This window comes from Pholis gunnellus, assembly GCF_910591455.1.
Source record: "Pholis gunnellus genome assembly, chromosome: 3".
NCBI classification, from domain to species: domain Eukaryota; kingdom Metazoa; phylum Chordata; class Actinopteri; order Perciformes; family Pholidae; genus Pholis; species Pholis gunnellus.
The window spans coordinates 23,919,695-23,945,829 of NC_136529.1; the positions used below are offsets into that span (position 1 = coordinate 23,919,695).

Here is a 26,135-nt window from a genome sequence, read left to right on the forward strand (position 1 = left end):
TTCTGCAACATGAATCTTTGCCCTAAGCTATTTGAAAAGGAAAGAAAGAGAAATAAGTGAGCTCTAGTGAAGGCACTGTTATGTTGTAGTGTATTGTGCACTGGGCCAGCTGGTCATATGTACATGTTCCTTTGAGATGATATACGTATCTAGAACAGGGGTTGTCTAAATGTGGAGGAGGAACAGCACACACAGGATCTGACACCACACGCCTATATCTTCTGCTATCCCAGCTTTTTAAGCCAGACTGAGTACGCAGAGTGTGATGGTCATTTATTATTTAGAGGAGCAAGAGATGGCAAAATGCCAAGCTCTTTCAGAGTATTGTAGAGAGGGCCTTAAGCTCAGGAGACTGTGGCTCTCCAACAGGCCAAATATTACTTCAGTATGCGGAGATAAGCGGGTTCGAGGCACAGTTGATCAATTTGCTATGCATCTTTCGTATATCTGTCAAAGCCTGGTAAGATGTTTTGAAGCATGCATTTGGTGTTTCTTTTGGCAAAAGCTGCGAAAAATGTGATTAGGACATTGGTTGATATTCTGTCAATAGAACTGGTTTAGTTAAACTTCATTTTTGAGACGATAAAATATGGATGAAATCAATGAATGTAGGTAATCTGGAGAAGATTATTGTGAGTATTAAAGTAACCATAAAGCAAGCAGCCTGTCACCTACTTTGGTACGGACTGTATGTGTAGAATGTTTTTTTTTAAGGCATTAGTATCTCCAAAAGATACTAAGAAGATAAGTCATTAAGACAAAAAAAGTAACCTAGAGCACGGTGGCACTTATGACGCTGGAAGAAATACTGAAAGGTATCATGCATGCAAAAAAAAATCATCACGTCTCTATCTGATGGCAACTTTGAAAAAAAAAAGTGGCGTGGTCCCTTTAAAGAGTTCGGCGGAGTCCGGTCCTTTCCCGTCTCTGCCAATCATGGCCACTGAAATTCCGGGCCTCGTGCCAGTCCAGTGGACAGGCTGACTGAAGGGACGGAGGGGGAGGGAGGGCGCTCTGTAGGCTCCGATTAGACATCACCAGGCGGAGCAGAGCAGGGCGCCGATGAGGACCGCAGAGAGGCACAATGGACTGAGGCGGATCGCTCCCGAGCCCCGCGCTCCCATGCCTGCAAAACCAAAAAGCAGCAGAGCAGCTTGTGAAGAACCAGAAATACCCCTCAGATCAAAAGAACAAAACCTGCACTCTGCAGTGCTATCCCCTACATTTCTGACAAGTCATCATAAATCAAAAGCCAACTGTGATTTTTTTTTTTTTTTTTATTCTCTCCCATATCTACATTAATACTGGCTTCCAACAGGAGAGGCTGTTTAAGAATCCTGGGAAGATAAAGTTCGTATCATATCAAAGAGGAGAACGGCAAAACTGGGCCGCCTCACAATTTTTGCAAAGCAGCGGGATGGGAACTGCTTTATATGCTGCGGTGCTGTGCAGCCAGTCAACAAGGAATAATAACCCAATGGCAGAGATGGATGACACCGCGCACGCATTTCTAAAAAGGTCGCTTTTCTTGCACTCGAAATAAGTCTATTACACACGGATGGAAAGGGATGCGATGAAGCCGAATTAAATGTCCCCTCTGAATTATTGAACCCTCCATTTCATCAGTGGTCAGAAAGAGAACAACGTGCAGGAGAACAGACGAGAGTAAACTCACTTAATTTATGGATGTGGATGGGTTCGCTGCCCACACCTTCGCCGCCCTCACTCATGGCCTTGATCTGAATGAGATAGTTGTCGTTGGCGGAGAGGCTGAGCTCAACGGTGGTTTTGTTGGTCAGGATGGCGTTGATGTCGTTGTAGCGGTGTCTCTTCAGCAGCACCTGAGGGAGGGGAGGGTGACGCGGAGAAATGAGCTCAGGCCAGAACCGACCCTGAATCTGAAGATAAATCAGAGCCTTGCAGTGAATCGGGACCTACCAAATATCCAGTGACCCTCGATTCTGTCTCCATAGCTACTACCGCATCCCAGTGCATCGTGAGTGTGGAGCCAATCATGGTCCATTGTATGTTGAGCGGAGCCCGATCTGGAGCTGGAAAAGGATATGGTAAATATCTACTACAGGATATGCTGCGTAACTATTGGCTGTGGGGGTTTTTTCTCAAGCAATGCATGCATTTAGAACCATTTACATAGTCCTGCTTCATAAGGCACAGTGGGATCCACTTGGAAAGATTTAGATGTTACAAAAACCCTCAATTATAAATGGTGGCTGCAGCAGAGCACCTCGACTGATTAAGACCCTGAAAGCCCAACTCACTGCAACTTAGAAAACAGATGCATATACACGAAAGCAAAGCAAACTGACAACACAGCATTCAAAACAAGTAAGAAAACAGAAGAAAAAAAAATCATTATCTGGTTGCGTTTCTGTATTTGTAGTGTTTCTGTATTCTCTGTTTCTCACTTGGCAACTTTTTTCTCAGTGCTGCACATGTTTTATTCAACATGTCTTCATTTGCTTGTGTTTGGACTTTTTGCATAGGAGTTTTTAGGGCTTACTATTTGCTATTCTGGTGTCATGAAACACAAGAATGCTATGGTTATTTCTTCACAGAATATCTAAGGGCTTACATCCCTACATGTTTGTGTAGACATTTTGAATAGCTAAATTGCCACTGTAGCACCACTCAACCCACTGATTACATCCTTTTTTTCATCCCAAGGTAAATGGAAAGTTCCCTTGTCACATTGAATTTTACGAGCACAACCAACAAAGCCGAAGAAACTCCACGCCTGTCATGTTGAGGACAGTAAAACGTCACCCGAGAGGGGCCTTTCATGGTATACGGACGAGCACCATTTGGAAGTGATTTCGATGGCCCCTCGGGGGACGGACTCACGTGGTTTCTTTGTGGTGGCGTTGATGGGCGCCGACTGTGGCCCGGGGCCAGCTGTATTGAATGCGGCCACACAGAGGTAGTAGACTGTGTTGGCTCTCAGCCCAGTGATGTTCACCAGCGTGTACTTCCCAGATATGCGCACTTTGCCGACAGTGTCAGGCTTGGTGTCGTCTTCCCAGTACACAACCTATTGGGTGCAAACAAAAGAAAGTCACAATCATGGGCACAAACAGATCCTGGTGGTGCATTTCACCGCATTATTGAAATTTATATTCCGTCATGAAATCTGAAACGCCGTGTGGATTACAATGAGGGAGTTTGATCACATGAAAATTCATGATAATTGCCTGTTTTGTCCACAAAAACAGCCTCAGCTTTTTACTTTTGGCTTAGAAAGCTGGATATTAAATGTAAAGAGGTTATAGATAAATGATGAGGGTGCGGGGGAAGCAATATTTGATAAAGCTAAATGGACTAATTGATCACTTGCTTTGGGTCATCTTCAATATTCATGTGTCTGGTATTAAGTGACAACAAGTGTTAAGTCAATAAATAATTAAATTGAAATGTGAAGTCCGGCCTCAGGCATACTCCAGCCGTTCCATTGCGTAGAATTATTGCATTTCAAATTTATTATCAATGTAAAGTTGTAAGCGACAGGATTCGGTTTACAGTAATCTTTTGAGCAGTAATAACGGTGATTGCATTTAACTGAGACTGGATTTGCAATCCTAAAAACGTCCAATTAAAGGCTGAGCACCACGGATGCGCCGTCACGCAACTCCGGATCCATGCTGTTGGTGGCCTATTGAGATTCAGCAGCTTAAATCCACTTCAGGACGGCGTTTGGAGAAATGAGCCTCGTTCTAAAAGGACAATGTGGCCACCCATCACGGCAACTGGAGAGCTCTGTGCTAAGGGCCAGAGGTGACAGATATTGAAAGAGCACCGAAGGGTGGGGAAAAAAAACCCAGCAAAGCCTTTTCTTTGCATTCTTGAAAGGACTAGGGTTTTTTATTTTCCTTGTGTGGGTTTGCTGTTGGTGCACCACAGTGTTGGGGTCATTTCATGATACCATTACACTAAAAACAAGATCCTTACATGAGAAGATATTGTAGAATATTACAAGTTAGAAAACTAATTCTAAGAACAATGAAAGGATGGTTATGATCGGATAAACAGGCCACAAGGGCTCAATTATCATCTTCTTTAAGGGGAAAAAAAGGAAGGAATGATTTTGTAGTGATTGACATTGTACCTCATATCCAAGCACTCTTTCCGAGATGACAGGGAGAGCTTCCCAGATCACTTCAATTTGTACTGCAGACACACTTCGAGTCCAAACCTTCTTCGGAGCCACGCCGGGGACTGCAGAAAATAGAGCACTGGTGAGGATCCCACCGACTCATCCAACACTATCACACACACACACACTAATAGCAATAAGAAAGGCACCGAATAGCACCGAACAGACCTGTAGATTCGCTGAAAAGCTATTTCCTCCACTCTCTGTTAATGGGATCTGTGACTGACATAAGGGAAGACTATCTGCCCAGCAAATTCAATTAAGAGAATACCTCCCTGACAGAGCGGTGTGGTAAGTGTCTGCTAGGATTTCCTGTAATCTACCAGCATGATAACTAATATCAAGTTGACATTCCCAGCTTGAGAGGGGCGGGAAATAACAGCTCAGGGGTAAAAAAAGAAAAAAAGCTCATTTCATCATTGCCATTCAAGGTCATAGTTGTGAGCAGAGAGATTAGAGCTTATTTAAGCATCACTCTCCGCTGCCGGGCTGTGGAGTCCGTGCTTACCCTCCTCCGCCGAGTACACGGTGGCGATGGAGCTGAAGGGCCCCTCCCCTCGGTTGTTGTACGCCCCCACCTTCACATCAAAGGGCGAGAATGGCGGGATGGTGTCGTTGCGGAAGACGTAGGGCGCCACGCCAGGCGTGGAGATGACCGCTCGCGTCCACGTGACCGTGCCCACGGGCCGGAAGGCAATGATGTAGCCGAAGCCCTCTCCGTTCTGCAGTTCCTCGGGAACAGGCTGGGAGCGAAACACAAAACTATAGTGATATTAAAACGCATACAGACGAAGAAACGGACAGGCCCGTCTCTGCGCTGTACCTCCGATAAGGGCTCCTGCGATTAGACGCGGCCCCTTTCTTTGCCGTTGCCGCCCTAGAACACTCGTAAATCATATTCTGCCTTATTTCTTCCTCCTGCGTGGCTATGCGATTGTGGCTAAAATGCAAAACCATCCGGAACGAGGTTCTCTCTGTCCCTGCTTTTGGAGGGAGGGAGGCCACTTGGGGCCTGAGGTGCCTTGCTCTAATGTGGGCCATAAAAATTGCTCCGTTCAATTCTGCGCAATTAAGCAGAAGCCTTACTCGGCGATGGATAGAACACTAAAATGTGAAAGATGACTTACCTCCCATGTTATCACTAATTCAGTCTTTGTACCGCCTCCACCGCCGACATCAGTGGGAGCTGTATCAGGAACTGAGAGGTAAAGCCCAGAGGGGAGCAATTAGAACACAGTTTACAAAGCTCAACGACAAGCCCAAACTATACTTGTAGCCTTATGACAAGGTTGCCTGCTGCAGATGCCGTCTTCTATTTTACAGACCGCAAATCCCTCACTGTGCTACACTACACCGAGAGTAGTGAATTACCGATATTTCCCAAATGTCAATGTGCATAAACACCAAGCCAAGATCTGTAGCTTTGCGAATGACACTCAGCTCCAACCCACTTCACTCCTGTTCCCACTCAAACGCTGTTAGTGCACCGCAGTGTGATGGCAAAGCTGATGATGTAGGTGGAGGAGCACTCGTGAACGTCCTTTTAGTATCGTATAGTAAGTGGAGCATCGCATTTAATGTGTCATATCAGCAAATGGTTGACACAGCACTTATATCTGATGCTCATGCCGTGTTGTGTTAGGGTTGAATGTTGGGACAGGAGATCACGATACGTCCTCGGAATTCTGCTCCAGAGTCCTGAGAAAAATACCTGAATATTATTATTAAGAGTCGTTTCTACAACAGCATATTAGGGCTTCCAAATAAAAGAATTATGGGAATTGGAAGGGGGGTATTATTCGGAGAAAAAGTTGACAAAAACAAACATGGGTATTCTCTTATATTAAAGGGATCATTGGTACATTTTTGATAAAAAACTGCACAATTTTGCATCAACCTCATCACACCTCAGATGCCACCGTTAAACACTGCCATAATGTGATCCGCCGAGTGCAAAATATGACTGTATTAATATTTATTTATGTTCAGAAAAGAACAGAGAAAACTAAGAACACTACTTTACTACTTACGAAATTAAGTTGGCGGCTGGCGGTACAATGGTTTTGCACAACGTCAGTGTTTTCTAGCATATTCATGATATTAATCTCTCAAAGTTTTTTCTCGGAATATCACAATGATTCACTGTGGTAGAACAACTCAATGTAAGTGCAGTCCATTCTCAAATGTGACACCAAGTAAGTGGAATTTATTACAGCTTGACGTGTCAATGATGCAGTCTCACCGATAATGTCCTTCACACGTCACTAAATATAAACAAGGGTTTTGGAAACCTCTTCAACTTCATTAATTATTGAAATCTCCTGACAATGCAATGCAAGGATTGATGAGCTAACTTCATTTACACCAGACTAGTAAACCATTACACTCAGATTCCCGGCTGTTATTTTCAGCAGACGATTGGAAACTTGACAGTGATTTTTCCACCTCAAAGATAGTGTAAAAGCATTGTTGCAAAAACAGCAGATTTGACGTACTGGCATCCTCTGTCCTGGTCATGGCTGAGGCCGGACTGGGCTCTCCCAGGCCTACGATATTGCGGGCCACCACCCTGAACTCGTACTCCACCCAGGCGTTCAGTCCCGCCACCGTCGCTGTCAGCGTGTTGCCGTTGACCATCTCCGGCACTGTGAATTGGAAACGTGTTCTTCAGCAAATCAGGTTGTCGCACAACTGGACTCAAATTGAATGATGAATAAATAAAAACTCAGAACAATCCAGATAAATACTGCAAAGGGACGGTGGGAGTGTTCCACGGTACCTGTTTCAACAGCCTGCCAGCCCACAGTAAAGGGCGTGCGGCCCTGGATGATGTAGCCGGTGATGGGGCTGCCGTTGTCCCTTCCGGGCGTCCAGGAAAGCTGGGCCGTGCTGTCTGTGATCTCCTCCACTGCTACTTTGTCCGGAGGACCTGGCGGACCTGAATCAATCAAACAATGAGGTTCCAAGAAGCCTCCCGTCATCAAACTCATTACGACTTTTGCACCTCGTTACATATCAAGGCGATCGTGCTCGCTTCAAGTAAGGGCTACGTCCTTGCCGTGTGCATGCAGGGACCACCGCGTGTTTTCGTGTGCAGGGCTACGAAGTGATTACCGAACGGGATGGGATCATTCATGAGAAAAGGAAAGAGGGGCTAGATGGGAGCAGACACTAGAAAGAAGGATGAAAGTAGAGTCAACACAGAGGGAGGGAGAGAAGAGCGAGCGTCCCGTGACTGTTAGGCGCTCCGGCGTTACCATGTTGCTGTTGTTTGCTCAACTGCTCAATTATTTAAATGCTTTCCATGATATTTTGCCCATGTGTAAATGAGCCAATTATAGTAATTTTCTGTGATAAACATTGCCTTCTCAAAGCACCTGGGACCACTATTACAGTTTGCTAAGGCATGAATACCAATATAAATCACTGGAGATAAGCCCGCTCAGTGAGCCAGATACACCGAGCACACGTCAACAAAGCTGGTCATGCCAGTATGAGTGTGTTTGCCTTTTTAAGAAATGTATACACATATATAATGTAAACAGAAGCTGACATAACTCTGACTGGGGCAGCACCGTATGTATTTACAGGAAGCTTCAAGGATTTTTCACATCCATCTCTGTCAAACATCTTTCTCTTTGAATACTTGTGCAGATGCTTCAACGCCACATTATTTCACAGCAGAGGTGCCAGCGTGTTCATGCACTGGCATATGAAAACAAGCTCTCGAAATCCTTTGGCTCTCTTACCTTTGACAACCAAGATGGCAGAGGTGGACAGGCTCTCCACATCAGTGTCAATAACGCAGACGTATTTCCCCCCGTGGTTCAGCTGGATGTTACGAATCATCAGATCCCCTGATATACTCTAGAAGGGGGGGGGGGGGGGGGGGGGGGGGGAATATGATCGTTGGAAAACATGAGGATAAGTAAGAGATGCAGCGTTATTTCATCACTCAGCTTTTGGCTCGAGGATGTTTCAAACATTTATAATTCTTTGCACAATCACATTGTCTCCAGGCCACAGATTTTTGCATCTCTTCAAACACCAACAACTGACATGGCAGATGTAGTCTGCACAAATAATGCTTTTGGCTGTCCTTCAGGCGCTACCCGACCAACCAGCCCCTGCCAACCCCCCCCCCCACAAACAGCTACCAGCTATACACAGGACACACAAACAAACAAGTCGAGTTAATTGGCAAGGCAATCCTAATTATTCTGTAATTACATAAGCTCAAGCAAGATATGAGTATAACTCCCAGTGTAGAGAGCAAATATTATTTTATATAAGCTGGATGCATGCGGGGGCCGTGAGGGAACGCGGCAAAACACAAATATTGTCATCTTTCTCATCTGGGTTTGACACATGTATTATTAGTGGATGCGTGAAAGACATTTTTAAAAGGCTGGTGTTTTCTATATTTTTCTTTTTGTCAGCAAATCTCATTAAAGAGCAAAATCCAACAATGTGTTTGTCCGTCTCTCAATTCTTAAAGTCTTCCTTACACTGTTTGTGCTTCTCAGATCCAAGCTCATTTGTTCCTACTAAAGACATAAATACATATTTTAAAAAAACAAAAAACAGTGTTTAGTGTTTAGTGTGTCTGAAATGCAATACAAACACTTCATACTTATTAAACTCATACGTGCAATAATGTGTATTATATTGTATTTTTAGCTTTTATTGTATTTCTTTGCGATTTACACATTTATTATACCTTTACTTGTTACTGTATTTTTACTTGCTCTTTTTGCACTATCCACGTTGCTGCTGTAATCCTGCAAATTCCCCCACTGTGGGACTAATAAAGGATTATTTTATCTTCAATCAAGTGTTGAATTCTCACAATATAACTGTTTCTACGACTCACTTCTACAAACCAGCTAATTAGATTGCAACATTAAATGAAACATCGATCAAAACATTGAAAGTGGCCATGGACACGTCGGCATTGCCAGCAGTAGAGCTTGAATTCGACTGCATTTTCAAAGAACGAGACATTTTAGCGTTAGAATTCATCAGTAACTTAATGCACTGGCATGTCAAAATGAGATACTAGACCCAATTTGCAAAGTGTGACATGCACTGAACCTCTAATATCACTGTGATATCAATATCACTGTCGTGAAAAAGTGGCAAAGGCGAAGAGTAATTTACAACATTGTAATAACAAGTTGTATCCAGACACCATTATTCTGTTCTCATTTTGACTGTGTGCTTGAATCCTCCTTCTGAAAGTCACCTTTTGAAGAGTCTGTAACAAAGCATGTCAGCTTGTAAGAGGAAGTGTGTTGCTTTTAGAAGCAAGTCACCTGGGGGCCAGGTAAGACTTGGTGCATTCGTATCGGATTTCATCACCCCCCAGCGGCAAGTGATCACAGCTCCCCTCCGCAGGAACGACGCCTTTGGATCTCCGCCTCTCTAAGGCACCTGACAAAGCAGGGCAGAGCTAAAGAGACTACCCCTCCCGCTCTATTTTCTCTTTTACTCCCTCCCTCAGGGTGACAGTTTTCCACGCGCTGCTCTGCCATGTCTGATTCTCTCTCTCTAATGTCAGCCGCCACCTGGCCAACCTGGGATCTTGTGCCCGAGAGAGCAAGGCGTCCTTCCTTGGCACGGAGGCAGTGATGAGGCAGATTTGCTTTAATTATGTTAATTCATTCATCAGAAGCTGTTGAGCAGGGGGGCTGGTAATCTCTCTGGACAGGGGAAACAGATTCTGTGAAAACTATATCTCGTTATATTCCTTTCCACAGTTCAATGTCATTAGTAATTGACATTTGCATTGATGAAGAATTTGGCGTGTCCGTGACGCTGTGAGGGCGTTCAGATATCGTGTCAACCTTTAACACGTGAATGGCAGCGATCAGGCCGCTGACCGCGGGCTTGCACTATAAAAAGCAAATAAAGGCGTACGTAAAGCAATTTCATACTCACAAGCTCTGAACAATTGACGTTGCCCTTCATCAAAAGGAACAAATACTCGACAGAGAGTCCTCACTTATCATTATATGAGGGAATAAGGATTTCAAATGGACATTTACTGGTGCCATGCCAGCTAAGTCATTACTCAAGATTCAAAAATAGGTATACGCAAAATTCAATTATGGCAGGGGAAGACGATAAGATGTTCTCCTTTGAGGTAAGAGAGCTAGAAGTTGAATGGATGAAAAGGTATAAAGACCTTATATATGAAGACCCTCTTTATGACTGACATGGCATTTCACTAATATATCTTTAGAAGTGTAACACAGGGCAGATCACACAGACAATTCAAAAAGGTATGGACCCTGATTTACAGACATGACAATGCCATTCATTGAGGCTATCTTTTGGATATTCCATCCGCCACGGACCACTGTGAAACTCTCAAATGGTCTTGGCGTACATTTCTCTGCTTAAGTGTTACTGGTGTCTAAGAAGACCTCAGCAGGGCAGTGGAGCCCACCCTTACACATCACACAGTGTGTACCAATTAATCCGAGAATAGCCCGGAATGTAGCTGAATACGATGATCAAGATGACTCACCCCGCCCACTCTTTCGAAGTGATCGCTGTCTCGCTGGAAGTCGATGAGCTGGCCGTTGAATGCCCACGAGAAAGAAACATCCAGAGCTGGATCACAGGCAATCTGGCAGGGTAGCACGATGCTCTCGCCAACAATAATCTCCATGTTAGTGGGCCTCATGGTGATCCTGGTGGGCTCTGGTCAGACAACAGACGACGGCGTACGCATGTTAATTTTGCTGCCACGGGAACCTGTGACACCGTCGTGACCCCGGCACCTGCCATCTCACTTCAGTTCAACGGCTGTATCAAGGCTTTACATTAGGTGTGTGCTATCCCTGATTTTAATAAGCACTTAAATTCCAAGCCTGTCCATTAGCAACATTTAATGACATATCAGGTTCGCACTTTATGTTCTCGGATCAATTTGGGAGAAAATGTTTGAAACAGGATTACAGAGATGGGAGCACATTCCCACTGGTGGCTGTGGTGGATTGGAGTTTGTTGAGGAAAGGTCACAGTAATTAAATTCTGTGACATTAAATGGTTCAGCTGCCAGAGTGTGAGAAGAATAGAAGCTAATGAGAAAAATAGGTCAGGTGGCCACGCACACACAAGAGATAAACCTGGAGGGCTACATGGACGTGTTATGTCACTGCCTTCATAAATAATGACCTTTGACTAAATCAAGGATAATGTTTTTGTTGCTTATTTAACTGCTGTTTTCATCATAACGTATACCAGTTATATTAATTTGACAATAACATTGGTTGTTAACGTTAAACATGCAATACAACATTCAATATGAATAGAGGTACCCTCAAGCCATGAATTGACAAGAAATGGTTGACCTTTACTTTGAAAGGAAAGGAAGTTGACCGTTAGCTAAATCCATCCCTTGATAGGAAATGTTCAATCCCAGCGTTGCGACCACAACTGGGCACAGCAAGACTTTAAAAGCTTTGGATTTCTAACACTGTATGCTGGGGCTGTAGAAAGAGCAATACCTGGCATCTAAAGAGTCCAGAGAGAATAGTAAACATTGGGACTGTGTCGTGTATGTTTTAGATTACATTCTTTTGTCATTGTACTGTACTGTACTGTAATATTAGGGCCAACTGACTTTTCTTGCATTACAAAAACAATGCTGCTCTTTTACTTCCATGCCGTCTACATGTTGAACTTGTAAGCTTTAGCCTCAGTCTTTCTTGCATTATTAGAGCAATGAATTAGTATATCATTTAGGTAGCCATCAAATGCATACTGAAAGGAAACGTTTGGGAACGTTTTGGAAATACGCTTATTCATTTTCTTGCCAAGAGTAAGATTATAAGATTGATGCCACCGTCTCTAACTTAGCTTAGCCCAAAGATTGGAAACAGGGGAAACAGCTAGCCTGTCTCCAACAACAGGCAAACCACAACTCTGCGCTTGGACTATTTGTTGGTTGGGACCCATTTCCTGGCAATCAGCAGAGACTCCAGGAAGTTACTAACCAGTTAAAGCAATGGTCTGACACATAAACCCTTGTTAAACAGTCATTCGTCATTTTTACACTTTAATTTTCCTACAATGTTTTATTAATGTGTGTGCCTCATGGGTGTTGGAAGCTGTCTTTTTTATGTTGGACAGAAGAACAAGCACTTAGGCACATTTTGCAAGACTTCAAACTTTTTTTAAAACCCTCTGAACACCCTCTCAGATGTTTCCAGTTACTCTGGCTGATTAGACCTCTGCTCAGGTTGAAGATGGCGTAGCTTTGGGCAAAATGTATTAGGTCACAAATCTTAGTCTACTAAAAACAATGATTAAGGTGTAATTTCTCCCACTCTAACAGGTGCAAAAAAAAGCTAACAGGAGACTCAGGGAGATGTCAATCAATTGCGTCTATACACGCCCACACAGTCCTGGGCAGAGGTGTAATCAGCCAGATTAACTGAAAACATCTATTGGGGATGTTCAGAGGCTCATTTGATATGAGTCACCTCGAAAACAATGAGAAGTCAGCCAGAGAAGCAGTTTGTCAGGCTAGCTACAGATAATAAAATCTACTAAATAGAGCTGTTATTTCAGCTGTCAAGCTCAATGGCTGCCATTTAGAAACAAAGAGCTACTTTTGTCTTCTTTCGTTTGAAATCTAGAACCCATCGTTTCTAAAGTCACTAGGACTCCTGAGAGGCAAATCTCTCATCTGTCACTGCATACAAATTGCTTGATTGGAAAGCATAACACAAGCACAGCATAATATCATGAACATGTAGGGCGGGTTGTGGAGCAGTAGGTCAATAAAGGGTGAGCTGTTGATGGAGGAGAGCAGGACTCACCGGTGATGATCAGCCTCCCAGTTGTGCTCGCTGTCCCAAACTGATTCTTAGCGACGCACGTGTAGCTGGCTGCATCCCGTCTGGTTACATTGGCGATCTTTAATGTCCCATTAGGGAGCAAAGTAATCCTGTGGGAAGCAGAACAGCTTTTTACTGTATTGACCGAGGTGGACATCGCACAGTTAGACTGAAGAAATGAGCATTATACATCCGTCTTTAGTCATTATTATTTGCTTATATTCAACATTTACCCATTTTAAAATTATTTTTCAAGTAGTACGTCTACTGCAAGTTTCTACCGAGCTGTATTCTTGTAAAAATGGAACCGCCTCTGAAGCACTTTGCCCCTCATGGTGCTTTAAAGCTCTCCCCTAAATCCCAGGAAAATGCAATTCTTTGAGGCGGGTAAGCAGCAGGAAGGGTGACCCATCACCCTGTCTCAGTGGTAGGCTAAACTCTGGGGCACATTACTAAATGAGGAAATATTTTACAAACAGCAACACTGAATAACTCAATGAATAAATAAAATGTGCTTCACAGGCTTTATGTTGCTAAGGTCACCGAGGACGGCGTCACACTGGGAACCCAAGTCTCTGTATGATATGATGTGATGGAATACAGTGCACACTGTATACGAGCACAGGTATTACCCCACAACATAGTGCACTGTTTATAATAACCGGCAAAAAGCGCTTAAAACTATTTAAGACACGAAAAAAAGAGTTGAATTAATTTCTGGCGGTCCCTGTGGACAAAAGTCGTAGTGTTTCAAGGTGCCAGCGTTCCTTAAGAAAACCTCTAAGAATTCCTACATAGAATTAGAATTTTAAAAAATACCATGTATTGTATCGTCACTACTCATAATTTTGATAAATACATTAACATTGTAATAGTAAGCTTGGATATAGCCACCTTTATAACACAGCATCAGATTCTAGCATATTGAAGGGTTGGTTCAACTAAAGCAACACTATGTAACATTTGCTAAGCAGCAGCTACCGCTGTCACAAGCGTGGTAATGCTAAATGCTAATGTAACAACCGCTAAAATGGAGACGAGTAATACGGTCATTGAACTGGCTCAGTAATGCCAGCTATACCGTACAGCAACTTTGCTAACGTTAGCCACCATAAGCTACTGGCCATCCCCGACCAAGTACGGTTGTAGCAGTAAAACCCCTGAGTGTATTGAATTTAGCAAGAGTGTGTTTTATTGCCAATGAAGCAAACTTTTTATTTGTAAGAGGAAAGATGTGTTTCAAAGGAGTTATAGTCTTGCTTTGGATTACAGGAAAAAATGGTATCTATACACTTCCAAAAGCAATGAAGCTGAAAAGAATTGTGTTTGAGGTGCTCAGAAGAATTGAAAAAAACAACAACAAAAGCTCAACAACAATATGTCTTTCCTGAACACAATGACTCGATAAATCACAGACCTCACTGAAAACTGCTGTTATTGGAGCTACGTTCGACCAAAGAAATAGTCAAAGAAAACAATGGACTGTGCGTTTGGTAAATTGATAAAAAGGCATTTGCAAACCAAGTCCGCATTTTTGTATTGCTTTTTTTTTTTTTTTAATCGGACAGAAACCTTTTACACGGAGTCCGATACGTTTTATTGTTCTCGTCTTCGGTTGAATTGGGACAAAACTGAATTAGTTTAATGGGTGCAATGGATAGTGCTAGTCTCAAATGGGGCTAACGAATGAATGACATTAGCAAGAAGCTATCGTTTAGCTGCCGAGAGCGCAGCCATTACTGTCTAATCTTCTATAAATCATTTGTTTTGCGACCAATTTCTGCATTCACTCACCACAATCTATCTTTAACCCTCCTGTTATGTGGAGGGTTAAAGAAAGATATGACAATTTCTTGACACGAATGTCTCGCTTGGAGGAACAGGCGTATCAGTTTCCTCATCTGATGGTTCATAATCAGCACCATGATAATCTGAATTGACCTCAAGATGGTCTTCATCTTCAGACATATCCTCCTCTATTTCACTGTCGTGATCAAGGATGTGCTCCAGAGCCTCCAGGGCTGTCATCCTTTTGTTTCTGTTGCTCATGTTGTCCTACAGTAAGTTGCTGTGTTGTCTGTATCTGCAGTGTGTAATGTTGGTAGGACTCCCAAGCGATCATTTTGTATGTTTCGCCCTGCTTTTGTCCTGCTAAGTGTGGGCGGAGAAATAAAAGGTTCCCATCAAAGTCAAAATAGTATCTGTATTTCTCGCACAGGTGGGGTAGTGAGAAAGAGAGAGAGTGTGTGTGTGTGTGTGTGTGTGTGTGTGTGTGTGTGTGTGTGTGAGAGAGAGAAATGGAGTGAAACATGTTGGGAGGAGTAAGAAATACTTTGTGTCACATTTTCAAAGAAAGAAATGGTCTAAACTTGACCCTTCTGGCCCCTTATAGCCGCCTCCACTTTCACTGCCGGGTCAAATTGACCCGAACATCGTCTCTGTAATATAAACGTTGATTACACTAATTAAGGCAAGCAGAAGAAGTTTCATACAGAAAAAGTACTTTCTAGATTTTCAAACTTTGAAACGGGTCAATTTGACCCGCAACGCAACAGGAGGGTTAAATTCCACATCTCTGTGTTATTTGATTTTTCATCGTGAAGAAGCGTTGTGGTGGGAGTCAATATTAATTTTTAAACCTGCAACAATTTTGGACGGAAAATACAGACTCTGTGCGCAAAGGCTTTCACAGATAAAGATTTTTTAAGATGAGTAAATTAAGCAAAAAGTATCTGCATGTCTAGACGCCACAAAGAACATCTGAATTGTATTATAATCTGGGTGAAAGTACCGTTAACTTAATGCTAATAGGTTTGTGTACACGTCTTTCTAAACAGCGCTACAATTTACAGCATGGCTGCATTTAAGAGAAAAGACTTTTCCCATCCAGTGTCTGAGTACATCTAGTGTTTGAAAGACTACGTGGGCTTCACATGCTGTGTGCTCAATGTCACTCAGCTTGGGAATTTTACCAATTTTCTGCAGCTTTGGATGCTGCTCCCCGTCTGGAGACAACCAAGGAGCCTCAGTGCTGGTTTGACAAGATTCTCTGCTCGTATTGTTCGCTTACAGAACTCCTTTTGAATAAGCAGCAATGGGCGAGATTCAAACGACACAAAGCTCAGCATTTCTTCACCGTGCTGTTTTCCAGTTGCTCTTATTCAGTCTGCCCTGCTTGTTTGTGTTGCGAGATGTGCGCACAGTGACTTGCAGCGAGGGAAGGGGGGTTTTTAGTCACCAATGTGTCATTTCTTGCCCCTGATTTCCCTTTTGAATTTCTCCACCATTTAATTGGCCCTTTAGCATTGTGTGAAATCTTTGCAGTAGCCATAATTATCCTCTCGGCGAGGCCGAGGACAACAAACTACCACTTTGTGCAGCTTAAAGTGGCACCTTAACTTTGCTCATTGTCTGCATAATGTCTGTGTGTGTGTTTTCTAGTCTTGTCAGATGTCTCTCAAATCTACTACAAGGCTTTTTTGTCATTGCGGCACCGGTGATTGCATGAATCAAACTCTGCTTGCACGTCATGACGAAGAGTGCATTTACCTCGGATGAGTTCAGGAGCAACAGCTTCCGTTTTACTTCCTCCATCTAAAAGCTTTTATCTACAGCAGCGACTCCATTTGCTAATCTTTGATGGTCTTAAACATTTCATGCGTGCCGTGTTGATGTGACCAGCTGGCAAATTCATCGCTCACACCGAGCTATTTGCACATGTATAGTATAATAGCCATGTGCAATTTTCCTGGCGGGTGGGTTTTCCTGCTCTCATTCTCCTCGTTAGCGTTCCCTTCTATGCATCCACACAAAATCCCAAACACACTATTCAAACAAGTCGGGCTTGTGGTGAATGCGAATAAAAGCTGTTAGGAATATGCACTTGGACTTTTATCCTACCTTTCGGTTCTCTGCAGGATCTCGTTCCCTTTCTTCCACAGGCTAATTGCTGGGGGCGAGGCCTGGGGCTTGCATTCAAGAGTGACTTCGCTGCCTGAGCGAGCTTTTAGCAAGGCCCTTAATGGACTTCTGGAGAAACTGGGAGGTGAAGCTGAGCGTTGGGAGGGCAGAAAAAGGCATGAGGTAAAAGAAAAAATACAGGCAACCTGTTACCTTTGCAGATCATCCGTGCCGTATCGAGATCAACTCTCCTCAGCTTTCAGCGAGGGCGGCTCAGAGTCTCAGCATGAACTCAGCAGAAATGCATATTGGGCTCAAGGCTAGACGGACCCAGCTGCCAGCCCACCCTTTCAATGCTACACACATAATCCACCCCTCGAAAAGCTTCCAGCCTGCGCAGTTTTTGCATTTTGTCAGCCGTCGCTCAAAGTGTCATCACATGTATCAAGACGGAATTGAATTTCTCATCGAGCCAGTCAGATGGAAGTCATCAAAGTGTTGCAAATAAATCAATACCCCATCTACATGCGAAAGCATGCACAATGCCACAGAGCAACGTGTTTGTAGTAGCCAAATCAATATGATGAAAGGACCAAAAGTAAAATGAGACACTCCATCCGATTGTTTTTTCTTTTTTGCTGGCTGAGCCCATAGTGACATCAAATGAGTCTGCAGACTGATTGCTGAGGAGAGCTATAGCCGGCTGCTGTTTTTTATCTCAGGAGATGATCAAACGCACAGACAGATAAAACCAGGATAAAAGCAGAGGGAGGGATGCAATCTTACCTAACACCATTAGTTGGGCACTGGAATAAATAATGCCATGTTTGTTTTCAGCCACACACTGATACACTCCGGAATCTGACAGGTTTACCACAGCTATGGAAAGGGCCCCGTTTTCGATTTGTACCCGGCCCTGAGGAGGAGAGAGAAACAGTTCTGCATATCCATTGCAAGGCCAGCCTATTATGTCCACAAGCGCAGCAGCAATTACTGGTGCACCATGAAGGGAGGAGGACAGCAGGAGAGGAGGAAGAGGGAGAGAGGGAGAGGGAGAGAGAGAGAAAGACAAAGCTTAAAAAGCAACGTGGCATTCTACATATGTTCAGATTGAAATGGGGGAAGCGAAGAGGAGGCAGCGGTGGAAACTGCTAACCTGCATCTTAGATACACAGAAGAGAAGCAATGTTGACAACAGCACCAGAAGCATATCAAAAAGTCATTTATTTGCCGCAGTTGCTCAGCTGGAAAAACTATGACAGCTCGGATGATGACTTGGATTGATTTTTAACCCAATGAGCGAGTCAGACATCCTCAAGGCTGCAGGGGGAGGGGCTTCTCTCAGTGCTGTCTTAATTATAGACACATTTGGAAAAGCTGGAGCTCAGTGAAATAGAACACATTAGTGAGGTACAAAGTCACCTTAAAATGTAAACAATGCCAGCCTTCACTGTGAATCTATTTGTAGCGTTTCCACTGATAATTACATTCCACATTATTTTGCTTCATTTGCTGATTTAAAAGGCCGCTCCACCTAATTCACACATCTTGGCTTTGGCATGATGTGTGAAATAGGTGGGTGCGAGGGGAGATTGGGAGTTTGGTAAAACCATGAGGACCATTTTCTTAATTACACTTTCTGTTCAGACAGAAAGTGAATTTTTACCTCAGTAATATAAAAAGTGATTTCAAAATGAATCAGTGAATGCTCGTTAATATCAAGTATAAATTCAAAGGCCCTTGGATCAGATGTAGTTATCCACATGATATATTTAGATACAGATACCAGGTGTGCCTGTCTGCTCCATTATGAAAGCACAGTGCTAAATCGCTGGAGCACCCCTTGAATTTCACGAACGAACGGTAGTTCTATCTAGCAAGTGGAAAATGGATGAGAGGCTGATTCTCGTCATCAAAAGCCAGTTCTGAGACAGATAATGCTTTCATCCTGAGCAAGGTACGTTCACAATTCATCTTTTAAACTGTTTCTGTGCATTTTTGATTCAGCGTAACCAACTGGACCGGAAACATCTGCTTTTATTGCGTTGCCCCACGCATGTTTTCCTTTAGTTTGTCTAAAGTCTGAAACGTCTCCATACCTCAGCCGTCACTTGCTCCCCATTCTTCAGCCAGCTGTAGGACGGTTTGGGCTTTCCGTTGGCCTTGCACTCCCAGAACAGGTTCTCCTCGATGGACAGCGCCGTGTCCGTCATTGTCTGCAGCCAGTGAGGTTTAGCTTGGAATAAATGAGAGGATTACCTTCAAACATGTGTTTTAATTATAAAGGCATCGGATTAGCAAAGGGTGGTATCAGAAATCCCGAGGCCGTTGCAGCAGCGGCGCATTAGATCATCAAAGTTTAAAGTGGATTATCAGCATAATGAGATTTGAATATCGACTGGAAATTTGGCGTCTCTACAATAACATTCACTTTTTACGTTTTCGAGGATGGATCCAAAGCCTGTACTTTAATTTCAAGGCGACATTGTGCCCCAGACGTTGTAGACAAATAGGCTTCCTGTCAAAAGAATGAGATTAAAGCAGCTGGTCACATGCATGTTTCCTGTGCAAATGCAGAGACACATTCGCTCCCGCGTCGTCTCCCTGCATTCCCTGTCAATTTCAAAAGATTCACTCACCGTGGAATGAAAGACGACCCCGCGCTGCATTTTTGCCACGCCGATTCTCCGCCATACACTCGTACGTCCCCGCGTCTTCTTGCTGGAAGTTGGGAATTTCAAGGACGGCGTTTGAATTCTTCATTTTCACTTTGCTGGGGAAAGGGATGCCGCTGGTTCTCCTCCAGCTTATTTCTGGGACGGGGCTGCAGAAAGACAGACACGGAGAAGTTCCCACGGTGGCGACTGTCATTTCCCAGTGATCAAAGTTTGATTAAGCGCAGAAGAAAAGCAGTTGAAGCTAGTGCCTTGTGAGTTATTGTTTCCTGCAAATCAAACTGTGATTGCCCTGATTTCAGAAGCTCTTAAAAAGAACTTTGAATTCTACTCCCTTGTCTTGTCATGTTGCGGCACTTGCTCTCCTATGGATTGATGAATCCGAGAGAGAGTAATGTTACGGACGGGTATCCCTAAATCATCTTGAGTAGCACTAATTCATGCACGAACGAGCCTAAGGATTATGTCTCTCACACACACACACACACACACACACACACAGACACAATGAGGCGGACTTACTTTCCCAGAGCGAAGCATTCCAGTTTCACCACCGATTCCTTCGGAGCTGGAACTGAATCAGGGAAATGAACTTCTATTTTGGGTTCATATTCGCCCATTACTCCTGCAAAAGTGAGACAATGGATGAGAAGCTTTTTACATCAATGATTAATAGTTCACCTATTATACACGTGTTGGATCAAATAGAGAGCAACGCAGTGACAAAGCTCACAAAAAATAGTCTCTACGCATGCATGTAGAGCAAAAGTGACCACTGAAGGATTGGTGAGGAGGTGGCTTATAAAAGATTCAGAGAACACATCAGGGAAAAGACTCGCTTTGAAGAGATTCATCACCTGTGGCAATGTGACTTCATTTATGACTTTATTTATATTCACATCACTGGAGCGAGTCAAAGATTTCTTCACAGCGATGGTAGTATGCCCCTTACGATTTCCAAGCACAAACAGTCTGGAAGCCAGAGCTGATTTGGGGACCTGTGCATAAAAGGTCCCTGAAGACGCTGAAAGGTAAGTGTTCGCATGTCACCCCCAGCGTGTAGATACTCCACTAAGGGCAGGTGAGAGTTGAGGAGGATGGGTCAAACAAAAAATAAACTTTAACCCAGGAGACCGCCGTTTGTGTCCCGTGTAAAACCAAAAGCAAATGTTGACTTATCACATTGTGGTTACGCTTGTTACGTAACGTTTTGTAAGAAAGTGCGGTGGTTATATATTTACGCTAGTTATGTTGCGACGTCATTATTTCCACACAAACTATTATCGTTTTTCCAACCGTAAACGAGAAAACCGAAGCAACCGTTTTCACAACGTCAACCACTTATTGGGCGTTTCTGCAAGCATGATAGAAGTGGTTTGCAGAAACGAATAATGTTGCGGATCATCTTAATCATTAGTTAATAATGATATGCGGCATTTTCCTGTATAGAAATGTCAACATTAATTTAAACTATAACTCAGGAAAGCCTTGACAGTTTGGCATTTTGTGCTTCAAATCAATGGTCTGTTAATTCTGAATAACGGCTGAATAGAGACGCTCACAATTTAAGGACTGAAGGGAAACACTGTACCGCATCCTAATAAGGCACCCTGCAATCAATGGCTTTATCAGCAGTTAAATTATCTACTCAGGCTTTATTGATCATAAGCCATTGAAAACAACAACGTATGGGTAGCCCAACTTTACCATCCATGGTTGGTGGATTCTGTAATAATCCGGTTATAATTATTGCCAATGCCAATCAGCAGTTATGAATGAATAATTATTAATAAATTAAATAGATTGTGATCCACAAAATGGAGGAGGATGAAGACCGACCAACCGGGTAACCCAAAAGTTGTTTTTAGAATGGTATATAACTGATCTGAAAAGTGTTTAATAACATTTATAAAGCCATGAGAGACAATTCAAAGGCTTTTTTATTACTGACAACAGTGTGTGACTGAGAAGACAAAAACAACGGCAATGATTTTAAGTGAAATGATTAAGTGAGTGTATATGAGAAGCAGGTCGCACCATCTTGCGGTTATTATCTTGTGGTATATTTAAATATGACTAAGTACTGTCAAGTAAGCTCAATCAAAAATAGCCCAGTATTAATCTAGATGTAATATCAAATTGATGCCTACTGGGCAAAGACCTCTCACAACCACAAATGGCAACATGCCGACATGAAGATGTAACAACTATGGATTATTTCCAATATCAGTCTCATCAGTTCTCCGTAGTTTAAAGAATTTACCGTCACTTCTGAGGACCAGCGGTGTGGGAGAGCTGAGCACCTTCTCCCTCGTCGCAGTGTTGTTAACCTCACAGGTGTAGTTGCCAACATCTGAGCGCTCCACTTTTGAGATGTACAGGCTCCCGGTCTCCTGAGAGATGAATCGACGATTGTCCTGTTGGACAAAGTACGGGTACTCATTGAAGATCCACGCAAATGTCAGCTCTGGAATGGAAAGGAAAAACAATTAAACCGCCGTCATCGCTCGCTCAAAACTGATTCCACATGAACTGTTAGTAACATCGACCTCTACCGGCTGAACCAAGAGAAGATACCTCACTGTGGCCTAAAATTCTTAGCATATAACCTCATTTTCCTTCCCTTATCGCAGTTTCCTTGGGAGGATATACCAAGGCATGGCAAATGTAATAGCTATCAGTGCAGAAGCAACGGGAGACCCAGGGAAAGGGAGCGAAACAAAATGGATTACAGCGCGTCAGTGGCCCTCCCCTGACACATGGCCTCCATTCCCCGGGTGACTTGAGTGACTTGGCGGGTTCATGGGGGGGCGCGGACGCACGTAGGGATGGATGGATTGACGTTTGGAAGTGGGAACATGTTGTGAAGCCCCGTTCACAAGCTGCAGTTCGACCATACGAAAAGAGAAACCTGCCACGGTGAATTACTGTGTCATTTCGAGAAGCGAGCGCTGCACAGATTTGCGAGAGCGGAGGAGATGCTCTGTGTAATCTACCACTTTGGAGTTGAGGGGCTCAGAGTCAAAAGGTGTATGCGACTGTTGTCAATCATAACCGATCCCGGGGGAAGCGGGCCTCGCGGCCTTGGATGGGGTCGAGCGTCCGAAGCTGGGAGCGGCGATGCAGACATGACGCTGCTTCTGATTCAGCAAGCAGGAGCCACAAAGTTCAGAGTCAGCATAACCTCCATCTGAACTATGCGGCTGTAATGAGCAGTGAGAATTTTAAGCCAAGTGGACAGTGGAAATACAAGATAAGGGCTGTAATGCAACAGAGAAGGTGACTTGTGCACTAAAAAAAAGCCCATTGAGTAAACAAATGGCTACGGTGGAGCACAACAACAATTACATGTGACATAGCTTTAATTTATCATATCTGGGTGATGTGATGATTAATGTGGGTGGTGGGGGTAAAAGCCTTTTGCAGAATTTAAAGTCGACAAAGCAAATTGATGCTTTCAAAATTCAGAGAGAGAAAAAAAAAAAGAGGAGGAGGAAAGGAGAGAATGGTGTGAGAGAAAGAGGAAGAGAAGGAGCAGTAGGGCGAGAAAGGAAGAAAGGGACAGCAGACTCGCACTGCTTTACTTTCATTCACTTCTGAAAATGTGAGAAAAAAAACCCCCACAATAGCGCCACAGTTACAGCAGCCAACCGCGTATAAGCCCAGGCCTATGTCAGAGCAAAGCTGTCAAACTGTATTTCACACAGAGTACTCTGACCCATTATCCCATAGACCAGCTGTACAATTCACTGTTCCGTTGTGAAGGAAATTGGTTGTTCCAATGTGCAAGCCACTGTATCAAGAGGGAGACAAGCTAGCAGCAGCCATTGTCCATATCCTCAGAGAGGTGGGGCTGAGCAGCGTCTTTATCTCCTACTTGTGGCCTCTTATTTAAAGACGACATTTCTCGCTTCTCAGTTGGAACAATTAAAGCATCTGTTTTGAATGTGTGGTGCATTATTGGGCTGCAGCTGATCAGCTTAGCATAAAGACTGGAATCACCAGCCTGGCTCTGTCCGAAGGTAACAACATCGTTCTATCAGCGCCTCTAAAACTCACTAATCGACACATTATATCTCTTTATATCTCTTATGAAAAATAATAAAGTGCAACAAGTTATTTACGTTACCCACATTGTTAAAATACTTTGTTTTTGTACGGGTTTGTACGCTATGCTAGCCAACTGCTCGCTGTATCCTCATATTTAACGGACGGACATGGAGAGAGGTCTCAATCTTCTCATCTAACAAAACGAATAAGCGTATATTCCAAAATGTCAAACTTTTCCTTTGGGAAGCACACTGCTGCCACAAGTAGAGTGCACTCATTAGATTGCAGATCTCGACCAGGTGTGTCCCCCTCCCCCTCCCAAATAAAGAAGAGTTGACAGTTAAGATGAGTGAGGAGTCAGCAGTCAATGACAGGATGAAACAGAAAATATATATAGATAATTTTTCAAAAATGGTGAAGCCCTGCCACCACGACAGGTCCTTGAGCAAACAGCAAACATAAATGTGCACAAAAAAATATCAGGCTGATTAGCTGTGGGCAGACGGATACACTCACGCATACACACACACTCATGCATGACCTCCCTATGGGCTTATACCTGGCGGAGTAAATTCGAAAAAACAGACAGAATAAGAAAAGGAACACCAAAGTAGGGAATTGCTTAGCAAAAACATTCAGTGTGAAACACACAAGGTGATGATTAGCATACATGCATACAACACACATAAATAGGTGTAAAAACAGATTAAGTTAGAAGTAAAGGGAGCAATCAAAGGTCACCGTGTAAAAAACGGGTAGAGGGAATTATACGACTTGTATTGAGTCATGTTTAAATGCACAAAAGCGGCAGATAGAGCAAGCTTACCTCCAGAGTGTACAGGTGGTCCACATAACAGAACCACTCCCTGGCCCTCACGGACGTTGACAGCGCTCCTCGCCGTTTGAGTTTTGAAGTTATCAAGATCTGATGAGTCAAATAAAATCGAAATCGAATTAGACTGCAGCTGAAAAAAAAAGTCAAATCATCAACGGCACTGAGCTCCATATCAGACATCCAGAAAATGTGTTTTTTATGTAGTCCATGTTCTCAATTTCCTTTGAAAAGCATAGTAGAAGACTTATGTTTTTTTCCCCAAAACTCCCTTTAGTGATTCTCTGAGGCATGTCTGTGAAGTTACATTTTGAGCATTGGCACTTTAATAGGGCACCATTGATTGCCCCGGGACACCGCCCGACAGCCTCCGACACTTTCAAAGTCATCTGGGGTGCAGATGAAATAGATGGACCTGACTTGTTGATGCCTAGCCTGCGACACCACACTTTAGCACAGCGAAGAAGATTAGGCTTGAATGGGATAAAATAGGGAGGCGGGGGGGGGCTGAGCGCTGACTGAGCAAACACGGGGCATGTGTGCATGACAAATGACAGTTTGCAGTGCCAGCAGCAATAAGTAACATCATTATTAAATGTGGTGTAATCTTGCACTTAAAAACATTAGCTTCCCCATCAATACTCTCAGCGCAATCTATCTCCTTTGCAAATGAATGAGCAGTCGGTGGCAGACAAAAAAAACCCCAAACCTGGGATGATAAACCACCCCTGGCTTCATGACTGATGGAGGGAAGCTGCCGCAGTCCGCTCTGTACTCTGTCTGCACCCTCTGGCTAACAGCCTAGAGTAAGCCATCCAAACACAAACAAAAGAAAGTCAGTGTGACCGATAAGGGAAATTAGGGGAAGGAAGATTATGGAGAGAAGTGGGCCAGAGTGTTGGTAAGATTAATGAGCAGCTCTCGGGTGACCGCAGTGGAATCAAACAGAGCCAAGTCGCGGCAGGACACCAAGGAGGCCACAGGAGGAGACGGCTGACTTTAAAAATACAGACAGAGGCAACTTCCTTCTGATCTCATCAGGCTGCCTCCTTAAATATAGAGTCCATCTCTTAAAGACATTCACGATATCCCGTTGATTTAAAAAAATGTTTTTGTTTTTATGGTGAATCAGAGAGCTAACAATAACTACTTAGCAGACGAGGAGAGGATGACTACTTCGACCAAGATTGTGCAACATGGCACAGAGGAGTTGCGGAGATGTAGCTGGGCTCGCTGCTGAAGGGGATACACTTCTGTCTTTTCCCGGCCACTGAGCAGAAGAATAATGGGCTTCACTGGAGTGAACTGACCACACACTGTAACTCTGAGAGCTAGAGGCCAAACTCACTGTAGCTGCAGTGATTCCTTTGTAAGCAGAAACAAAACAAAAAAAAGAATGGCTGGCTCGGAGATTACGGAGAGCAAACATTACAGCTCGAGGATGATTGGTCTGGGCAATGGCGCCGCCCGTATCCCCCGTTATATATTATGACCAATAGTGTTCTTGAGCAAAGCTTTTACCTGCTGCAGAGGCCACACAATGCAGGGGTCTTAATGTGTGTTTGCTTTTTTTAACAAAACAAATCTGGTTTATTCATATTTTTGCAGCATTAACTGTAGTCTTCATCTCTTATGATAACACTGTGAGGCAATTACTG

General features: G+C 43.6%; 1 protein-coding gene across 1 annotated transcript in view; it reads right to left on the bottom strand.

The window, feature by feature from the left end:
• Positions 1-1,034: 1,034 nt before the first annotated feature.
• The window catches only part of cntn3b (contactin 3b), a gene marked incomplete at both ends in the record, with an annotated part of 39,443 nt that continues 14,342 nt past the window's right edge, over positions 1,035-26,135 (bottom strand). Inside the window, 19 exons of the mRNA XM_079186437.1 lie at positions 1,035-1,126; positions 1,676-1,841; positions 1,939-2,051; positions 2,863-3,049; positions 4,121-4,230; positions 4,677-4,911; positions 5,296-5,366; positions 6,664-6,813; positions 6,948-7,106; positions 7,918-8,035; positions 10,701-10,876; positions 13,003-13,130; positions 16,921-17,071; positions 17,707-17,836; positions 19,020-19,156; positions 19,560-19,744; positions 20,118-20,220; positions 21,859-22,062; positions 24,472-24,570. Coding sequence (XP_079042563.1) covers positions 1,035-1,126; positions 1,676-1,841; positions 1,939-2,051; positions 2,863-3,049; positions 4,121-4,230; positions 4,677-4,911; positions 5,296-5,366; positions 6,664-6,813; positions 6,948-7,106; positions 7,918-8,035; positions 10,701-10,876; positions 13,003-13,130; positions 16,921-17,071; positions 17,707-17,836; positions 19,020-19,156; positions 19,560-19,744; positions 20,118-20,220; positions 21,859-22,062; positions 24,472-24,570 — 2,714 coding nt within the window. The remainder of the gene's footprint in view (positions 1,127-1,675; positions 1,842-1,938; positions 2,052-2,862; positions 3,050-4,120; positions 4,231-4,676; positions 4,912-5,295; positions 5,367-6,663; positions 6,814-6,947; positions 7,107-7,917; positions 8,036-10,700; positions 10,877-13,002; positions 13,131-16,920; positions 17,072-17,706; positions 17,837-19,019; positions 19,157-19,559; positions 19,745-20,117; positions 20,221-21,858; positions 22,063-24,471; positions 24,571-26,135) is intronic.